Source organism: Octopus bimaculoides, chromosome 13, assembly GCF_046866305.1.
Source record: "Octopus bimaculoides isolate indiv1 chromosome 13, ASM4686630v1, whole genome shotgun sequence".
NCBI classification, from domain to species: Eukaryota; Metazoa; Mollusca; class Cephalopoda; order Octopoda; family Octopodidae; genus Octopus; species Octopus bimaculoides.
Genome location: NC_142940.1, coordinates 34,446,397 through 34,456,396, shown reverse-complemented (window position 1 = coordinate 34,456,396; position 10,000 = coordinate 34,446,397). Strand labels below are relative to the sequence as shown.

General features: G+C 32.6%; 1 protein-coding gene across 1 annotated transcript in view; it reads left to right on the top strand.

Moving 5' to 3' along the window:
- The window catches only part of LOC106868725 (pyrokinin-1 receptor), a 149,746-nt gene extending 140,682 nt beyond the window's left edge, over positions 1–9,064 (top strand). The window contains exon 4 of the mRNA XM_089361635.1: positions 510–9,064. Coding sequence (XP_089217761.1) covers positions 510–961 — 452 coding nt within the window. The 3' untranslated portion in view covers positions 962–9,064. The remainder of the gene's footprint in view (positions 1–509) is intronic.
- The last annotated feature ends 936 nt before the right edge of the window (positions 9,065–10,000 follow it).

The window sequence follows — 10,000 nt, the reverse complement described above, 5'->3', positions numbered from 1 at the left end:
AGTATCTTATATAAGCCATATATACATTAGATACTTACGAGCTATTGATCGTGTTCTACTAGATCGTAATGAACCGATATATATATATAAAGGCTAACACGCCAAAACTTCGAAGTCATTGTCACCTTTCTTCTTATAAAAGATAAGAAATATGTACTCTACAAAATGTATGGAGTAATTCTTCAGTTTAATAGGCAGGTGTTTTTGTTTTAATTGGATATGAAAATATTCAGATATATAAATATATATAGAGAGAGGGGACAGGGAGAGAGCGAGAGACAGATAGGCAGACAAACAGAGACAGAATGGTAAGATTGTTGTTAGTTGATCTTAAACATTTTTCGGATTTTTTTTCTCACAGTGAAATAAAGCGAGGTGTTTTGTTTTGTATGTTTGTTGATGTCGAATTTTGCTGTACTATGAGTTTATCTTTTTAAACTTTCTGTCCATTTTATAGAATTAAAATTCTATGCCATGATGCTTATAATTTTATTTCTGTTGTGTTTCAGTTGCTGTTGTGGTAGCCTTTTTCATTTGTTGGGCGCCGTTTCATATCCAGCGCCTCATGGTGTTTTATGTAAAGGAGTGGACAATAAAGCTGCGTCAAGTAGAAAAGATAATATTCTACATATCAGGCATTCTGTACTACTTCAGCGCGACAATCAATCCTATACTGTACAACATAATGTCCGTCAAATTTCGACAGGCTTTCAAAATGACACTGCTGAACTTGTGTAGCAAAAACACTCCGAGAAATCATACATTCATGCTGTACAGATATACATTTAAAGATCGGAAACACTCTCTTGATATCGTCAACAAAGCCAAGAACTGTTTCATTCCTCCACGTGAATGTGGCCCTCCCTGCATATGCCCAGTTCCGAGTAGTGGGAACTCTCATTCAGGGTATCATAAAAGTAATACGGTGCCCCTTTCAGTATTAAAAGACGAAAGAAACTGAACCATGGCAGTCATTTGCTTACGAAACAAATAAACATCATAGTCATATCTCTAAATTTTATGTATTAACAACCTGAAGAAACGTTCCTTTCTGTTTTATAGCAGTTGTTGTTTCACCTAGTGTTGTTACTACCGATGATGATGACGAGGAGGAGGAGGAGGAGAAAAGAGTTATTTGACTTAATGATAAGGATAGACATTACAATAATCTTCATGGATAAGGGCCGTAACCGTCCAATAACATGCGAATATTTTCGGCTCTTCGTTTCGAATGATTAACCCATCATTTTCTTATAATTAATTACATACACAGAAACATCCAACCGTGCGCACATGAGCGCGTGCATATTTGTTTGTTTCTGGTGTGCTTATGTGTATGTGTGTGTATATGTGTGTGCACGCTTGCGCGTTTGTGCGCGTACACGCGCGCATGTAACTACAATGGTCGTTAAAAGGAAAACAAGAAGAACAATGAATGACAAATAAGAAACAATGAATCTAAATGTTCATCAGACGGAAAGTATAAAATTGTGAGAAAGAGAAATAGTCAATGAGGAAAAATATCAGCGAATTATTAGAAACCAGGTGGGAATATGGTGATCATGGTAGGTGTGAGGATGCCAATATATTGAGTGTATCTATATCTGGAGATGATAGTAATTGTGTATGCATATGTGTGTGTGCATGTGTGTGGGTGGGTGTGGGTGTGTAGTATGAATAGTAGTCAACAAAGAAAGAAAATAAATTTCTGTCTGCGGAGACAATATAGCTTGTATGAGATCAGAATATGTAGAGGTGGAGGAAAGAAAGGCGTAATGCAGTAAGTAATATATGAATAAAGTATACAGAATGTTTAAATCTTAATGATATGCAGTAAAGTAATAATGACATTTTACATTATGACATAATTGTAAATTTCTTACAGAAATACATAACGAAATAAATGTCGCCTAATATAATGTATAATAAAACTTGAAATATTATCGAAAGAATATATATATCCTGCTTGACCAAGTTAGAAATCTACCGAATAAACTCATTAGCATACGACAATTATATAACAGATATTGTTATTTCAGGTTGTAAGAAATCTAGGGAAAACCAAACAACTGTTCTTCAGAGAAAACGCACCCTCGGGCAAATGTATCGGCCATTAACACTCCTTACACTCTAAGGGCGTCGGGCCGCATCTAGGATACTTCTCTGCCGCAATACTCTGTACTACTGTCTGCACTTCTTCCCCCGCTGGGTGGTTAAGATGACTAAGTGCCAAGGTACTTTCAGTGTTGTAACCAGTTCAACCTGAGGCATTAGTTGACTTTAGGGTTAAATAACGAATTAATTTATCAACTTATATTGTATAGTTGTTACGTTATCCTGAAAAAAATTCTATGCATTTATTCTGACTCGCCTTCCACTTTTGTCCCCCGGTTCCTTGCTACAAACTTGATTTTCTCATTTAAGTATATAGATTTACTCCATCTTGTCGATATTCAGAAATAACTTTAAACAACGCTCGTTTCAATGTAATTTTATTACTTTTTCATTCCTTTACGCCTACTCTTCCTTATCACTTCAACTCTTTTCATTTCTCCTTTCTATTATGTCCAACGAGAGTTGCCTTCCTGTCATTCGATCGATTAATAGTTCATTTTTTTCACAATTGATTTTTCTCTTACTGTTTACAGTATAAAGCCATTTGAATTATTATAGACAGCTTTACATCACTGAAGAATTATGTAATTAGTGAAACTGTTAACAACACGTAATATATATGTACATAGCGTTCTTAATGATATGTGGCCAATTGCTGATGAAAACAAAGATTATATTCATTCATGGTAGTAATTTGAACTCACACCCACAGAATATGACTTTTCCCTTCAGTTTATTCAACTCTGCTGTTAGGTCATTTTAGTCTCTAATACATCAAACCAACATTGACATCAGCCGCAACAGCACGAAAATAAACTGATATCTGTAACTGATTTCTTTCGTGAAAGGTTTGAAGTACATATTACTCTACTACCTATTGTAAGATTTTAATCTGAATCATGTTAAATTATGCATTCTTACAGTGAACTGATCCGAGCAATGAGCAATTCAAAATTGCATGATATTGTAAATGAAGGAGTCGAATGAACTGTTCGCTTCTCTCCAGACTATCTATAGGCTGTCACATAAATAGTTGAGTAAGACTCTTCATATTTCATTTACGTTCACCACCAGCAAATGGTTGCAAGTAATGATTTTGAAGTTATGCTGCTCGCTTCACATCTCGACCCTCACAGCTAATCACTTTGATGAGTTGCAGGAACATTGATAATACAAAATGATGCACAGTTTACAGTTATAAACCATTGTAACTATAAGCTTATAGTTACAAGCGATTGTGCCAAACGGTTACCAGCCATTACAACTTACTTTTACGCAGCCTTCGACCTCTGTTACATTAATGCAATCCAAAAGGAGCTCTTCGCTCAGCTAGTCTCACCACGAAACAACTCCTTAGTTGGTTGAATTCCCAAAATTGTTAACATATTTCTGACTGTTCCCGTAAAAGGGTATTAATTTTATCCTCTGTTTTTTAAGTCAGTCTAAGAGGTAATCTAATTTACATAGATTCTGTATAGCACATTTTCTACACAAAAATTACTGAACTAAAATCGATATATAGACATTTTAATGATGAATTTCAATGGATGTCTTTATTGTTCGTACATTTACATGCTTCTGTTTCATCTTACTTCAAACTACATTTTATATGATTTTCAGGAATAGTTAAATCGCCACTTTGAGCGGGGTAGAACTAAACAATATAAAAGGAGAAATGAAAGCAAAAATAGTAAAATCTTGTAAATATGCAAATAGAAAAACTTCATTTCTCGTCTTCTCTGCACAAATTATACATCACGTTAACATAATTATTTTTACACACACACACATATATATATATATACAAATAAGAAGAAGACAAAGGAAATTCTTTAACATGCTTTAGTGATTCGTTACAATTATTTCTCTACCAACTCTACCTGCAACGCCAGATTACGCAAGAATTCGAAGTGAAAATTCGAAAATTTGCGTATTGTTGGCAGTTTTAAACATAGAGAGGCACTTCATCAGATCTGCAACAAAGGTGTGCTACACCAACTGAGATAATGAAGTGATATACACCTAGACAGCCTTGAAATACAAGAGAATAAAAGGAAGGCGCAAAATTCTCGACCAAATATTTTTACTGAATAGGAGAATTTTTTCAAAACATTTTAATTAGAAATATGAAGAATATAAATAAGAATTTAAGGAAGGCGTGCTATGAAAATAGTTTTGTTCAATCCTATATTTTGGGTATTCTGAAACGTAAATTACCGAAATAATACGGAGTTATGTGTAAAGGATTGTCAAAAGATAAAAACAATAAGCTGTGGCGAATCTGTTTACCTATCAAGGCGGCGAGATGGCAGAAAAGTTAGCACGCCGGGCGAAATTCTTAGCGGTATTTTGTCTGTCTTTATGTTCAGAGTTCAAATTCCGCCGAGTTCGACTTTACCTTTTATCCTTTCGGGGTCGATAAATTAAGTATCAGTTGCGTACTGTTATCGATCTAATCGACTGGCCTCTTCCCCAAAAATTTCGAGCCTTGTGCCTAGAGCAGAAAAGAATCTGTTTACTAATCAGTAAAGTAATTTATATAAGAGAAGCAAATTGATAGGATATTTAAATACATAAAAAATAAAATTTGAATATTTAGTTATTAATGATATTAACATTGATGGTGATTATGAAAGAATGTTTGAATGTTAAAGATGTCAGTGTAAGAATTACATTTTGGCTACTCTCTATGAAAACAAGTCAACACTGTTTAATGATATACGATGTAATATTAAAAAGCCATCATTGTACATTTACGCATGCAGTGTGTATATATGAAGCATCATTGCATTTTCAATGCGTATTCATGTTAAGACTTTCATATTTACCAAGATTCACATAGATTTTCACTTTCTCTCGAATGCAGTCAAACACATTATTCTGATTTCATTCATATACGCTGAACCACCATTCACGTGGGAATACCTTCTTGTGAATATTTGAATATTTGAGTGGTCTTGTGGATGTCGAATTAAGTTATTAGATTTTTTATGGCCATTTGAATATGAATCAAAAAAAATTTGGTGGAGTTTGTATGGGTTTATTACAGTTGCTATCAATTTCAGTATATCATGGAGTTGAAATGTTTATACGTTTCAAATATTTTGTGTTGACATAGTGTAATCCCTTCCGATTGTATTAGTATTTTTAGTAGAGCAACATATGCATAGATTCAGTGTCAAGGCCTTCTCATTTTATATAATATATTGTATAATCCACTCTACTAATCAACATCGACCATATAAACAATAACTATATGTGTGTACGTGCTAGTGCGTGTATTTAGACGCACACATATACATCTATTCGTATATATGAATCATTCACATACGGTAGTGTGTGAATAATATTCTTAAGGTCAACATTTACTCACACGCGACCACTTTTAGTCTTTGCCGCTAATTCAGTTTTTTCTTTAACAAATTTGATGTTTATAATTTTTAGATTGGTCGACCCGTAAGCTACATTTTGAACTGCAAAATTTGAAATTTGGCTCAGTAAAAAGAAGTTGATATTTCAAATATGTGCGGTCAAAAAGCGTAAATACACACACACACACACACACACACACATGCACATACACGTAAGTGACTTTTAAAACGCCCATGATAGGAAACAAAGGTGAGTGGGACGAACACGTAGTTTTAAGGAGAGAGTTAACAACAAATGATGACAAGTGGACCCTTTTCTGCTTTCAATCGTAAATAAACACTCACAAAGACACACACACATACACATACATATATACGCATACATACATACATATATACATACATACATACTTATTGCAGAAAAATGTCACTGAGGTTTAAAGTTTAATCCTTTTCACCTAATCAGAAAGCGGGATTTATAAGTTGGCATTCTCTACATGATAGTTGTCTATCACGCAATGAAAACAAAGTCTTTATGCAAGGAAGAATTTTTATTAAACAAAAGAAATCAAAGCATTACCACGACCAAAATTGTAAGAACTTCTGAAGTTTTAATAAATTTTCTTGTTTGCTTTTAAACTTTAATTCAATATTATGAACAGCAGAATTTATATTATTATTTCTTAGGGTAAATTGACAAGGTTTTCAGATAGTATGATTCGATTTTCAGAGTATCAGTATTCAGATTTTTTTTTTTTTCAGGCAAGTTGACAAGAACAGTAGCTGAATTGCAGGCTTTATTTTAATTTTGCATGAATTTCAACTAACAAACTAACTTAGCTCCTCCTGCCTTATGGTGGGTGCATTGGCTATTTTTGCATTTTTTAAAATTTTATATTAGCCATGGCTTTATCATTCATATGATCAAATTATCTTCGTATTATATAGTTGATATATTCTCATACCTCTTCTTGCTAACTCTCCTTACTGTAAATAGATATAGCTCATTTATTTCTTGATTTTATAATAAAATTAGTATTACATTAATATTCACTTTTACATAGAAAATTATTTTTCATAATGAATTTTTGCACTTTTTCTTTTGGCGCGTTCGTATTATGCACTTCGTTTCAGTATAAAAAAATTTATATACAGTGGAGATATAGGATCTAATATATTTTTACAATTATAATTACATTTCTCATTATCCTAAAAAATTATTGATTTTAAAGGAAATAAATATACAGGTAGGTTTCATTTAATTGAAATATCCTTTAACAAAGGAATATCTATTAGTTTTATTGCATTGCCTGGAAAAAAAGTGGATTACAATGAAAAATGCGGGCGCATGCATGTTTTTATTCAGAAGTTGTCACACCTGGAAAAGTACAGAATAAGATTTCTACAGTAGAATTTGCCTAACTCGTCACCTCTAAAGGAAACTAAAAGGTACTTAAGATCAAAATTCTACACTACTTAAAATATTGCAGCCGAGAATAATATTTTTTTTAATTAAAATACGTCATATTAGGTAAATTTGAAATAACTTGTTTTATGTATTATGATAATCTAAAAAACAAGTAAATCTTTAAAAGCATGGTACAAAAAGAATCAAAAATAAATTTAGACAAAATTTTTTTAATCATGTCTTTTGAAATATACAATAGAAATAGTCATTTTATTTAGTTGTATCAAGTACAAACAATAAGATATGAAATTGTAAATAATATTGCACAAGATTTTTTTTTTTCAGTTGAATAGAAATCCCATTACAAAAAAAAATTGAACACAGTAGAATGGTTATTAAATGGTTTCAAATCAACCATATGCTCAGTAAATTCTTCCACATTAAAGAATAATTAATTTAATCTGACAAATAAACCACATGTAAAATTTATTAGTTAGCATTAATACAGTAGAATTAGTCTAATTCGTCTTTGGCTACTCCGTTACTTCACCTAATTGGTTACTTTCAATTTTTTTCGTAGAGATGACTAATTAGGCGAATTCTACTGTATTTTTTGAGTGAATTCTATTTTATTACATTTTTAAAATATTGCTTTTTCCAAAAATAAGCCCATGGACTTAAATATCGACTTAGATAATTTTGCTTAAATAAATTTTTTTCTGAAAATAAAAATTAGTGGGGCTATACATGAATAGAATTTCTGGATAGAAGCCCAGTAATGTTTTTATAATTTTTGTTTTAATAAAATATAGTAAATTTTTAAAATGTTATTCTCGGCTGCAATATTTTAAGGCAAATGTATGAACTTGTCCATTAAGAGTACAGCAATATTTTAAAGTAAATGTATGAACATGTCCATTGTAGTACAGCAATTGTAGGAGATTTGTATTATCTGAAGACACTGATCTAAATAAGAACGAACATGAAGTAGAAGATCTTCATTTAAATTCAAAAGAATTTAAATCAAAATCTTCTACATAAAATTTAGTACTCTTGAAGATTGGTTTACTTCTAACCTCAGCAGAAATTATAGTTTGAATGAATCAAATTTTTCTTTCTATCCGATCTGAGATAAATTATATACCATTTATCAACAAATATTTCCGTTTATTTTCAAAAAATTCCTTAATTTATTTTGTTCCTGAATTCTTGCCAAATATAAAATATACCTCAAAGGCGGCGAGCTGGCAGAATCGTTAGAACGCCGGGCGAAATGCTTAGTAGTATTTCTTCTGTCGCTACGTTCTGAGTTCAAATTCAACCGAGGTCGACTTTGCCTTTCATCCTTTTGGGGTAGTTAAATTAAGTACCAGTTGAGTACTGGGGTCGATGTAATCGACTATTCCTCTTCCCCAACTTTCAGGCCTTGTGCCTATAGTAGAAAGGATTATATAATATACCTCCAAAACACTGCACTGATGAGAAACGACAAGTCGAAACATGTTTTCTGTAAAAATTAAAAGACGAATTATGTTAATTGAAATCAATGGAATATCAAAAAATGAAAATATATAGTGTCTACTGTTTAATTAATGCACTATTGTGATTTCTCTCCCTTTCAAAGAAGCTGAATAACCAATGAGAAATGAGTTTATACAGAGGCAGAAGTCTCAACCGAATATATCAAACATAATAACCATCGTTGTGAGAGTAGTTTGTCTAAATAATTTGGCCGATGAAGAAATGGTTATCTTGACATCCATGAATTTGCAGAGGAAATGGATGTCCTGACATCTTTTAAAATACACAGACACAGAATAAATGGAATCAAAATTTTTTCCATAAAATCCAGCTTTATTAAAACAGATCCTACTGCCAAAGTCACCACAGGATGATATTGCGGCTGTTTTGATAAATTGCAAAACTTCTCAATTTGATCTGAACAGAATTATGAACCATATTCATTTTTATTAAATATTTCTTTCTACATCTAACCGTCAATTTGTATGGTATTCCTGGTATTTTCTGAAATCTTGCCAAATATAATATAATTCATGTACCTTTAAATCTTTTTGCACCAGTGAGACACGAAATGTCGAAACAATATTGTTTACAAATATTAAAATGCTAATTGTATATGGAACAAAAATAAATAAGAATGATAAAAGCACGTTGTGTTCTCATTAATTTGTTTATCATATATCTGTTGTGTGTGTCTCAAAACAAGACGTTGGAATGAAATTTTTTGTATCATTTATTCACTATTACACATGTTTCAGTTGCTAATAGGAATTATAAATTTGTACATGTAGGATAAACATGTAAAGAAATGTTTTATAAGAAATTCTTCAGACATAAAATCAAATAATTCAAATTCACATGTGGATGAAGCGTTTATATATAGTTAGTAATCGGAATTCATATAGATATTGGGAGAGAGAATGAAGAGCAAATCTAGGAGAGACATTTAACGATTAGCGTTATAAGTCTATACATATATACGCACTTATACCAGGTTGACGGTCACGGGCTGTTCTTCATTTCTTTACTTTGCTGTTGAATTGTACAATCATTTCGTCTAATAACACCGACCTATCACTTGGTTATAGCCCACCAGCTAAAGTGAGATATTGGAGTGTGTTATTGGAAGCCATCATGTAAGAGTTTAGGAGTTCAATGAGAACCAGTGATGCCTGTCCACCTAACCATCCCTGGAAAGGTACAGCTGCGAGACACCGAACGTACTTCCTCTATTCAGATCCCCCATACACATCACACTGTTATCTGAAATGAAAAATAATAAAACATTCAAACAGCAGGTAGTGTCCGCACGATAAAACAGTATAATGAGATGATGAGGAGAGTATATTTACTTTTGAGATGTATACCACCAGCCAAGATAACTTCGTCGTAATTCTGTCAGTAGATAGATTGGAAGACAATTAGGAGAGACTGCTTATATATAGCTAGGGTCCTGCAGGAATCGAGGATAGAGAGGAAGAGAGAGAAAGAGTGATTCAGAGAGAGTGGGGCAGAGAGAGGCAAGGAGAGATAGGCACAGAGAGAGAGAGAGAGGGCCAGGCAACTAGTACATCATGCGGGAATA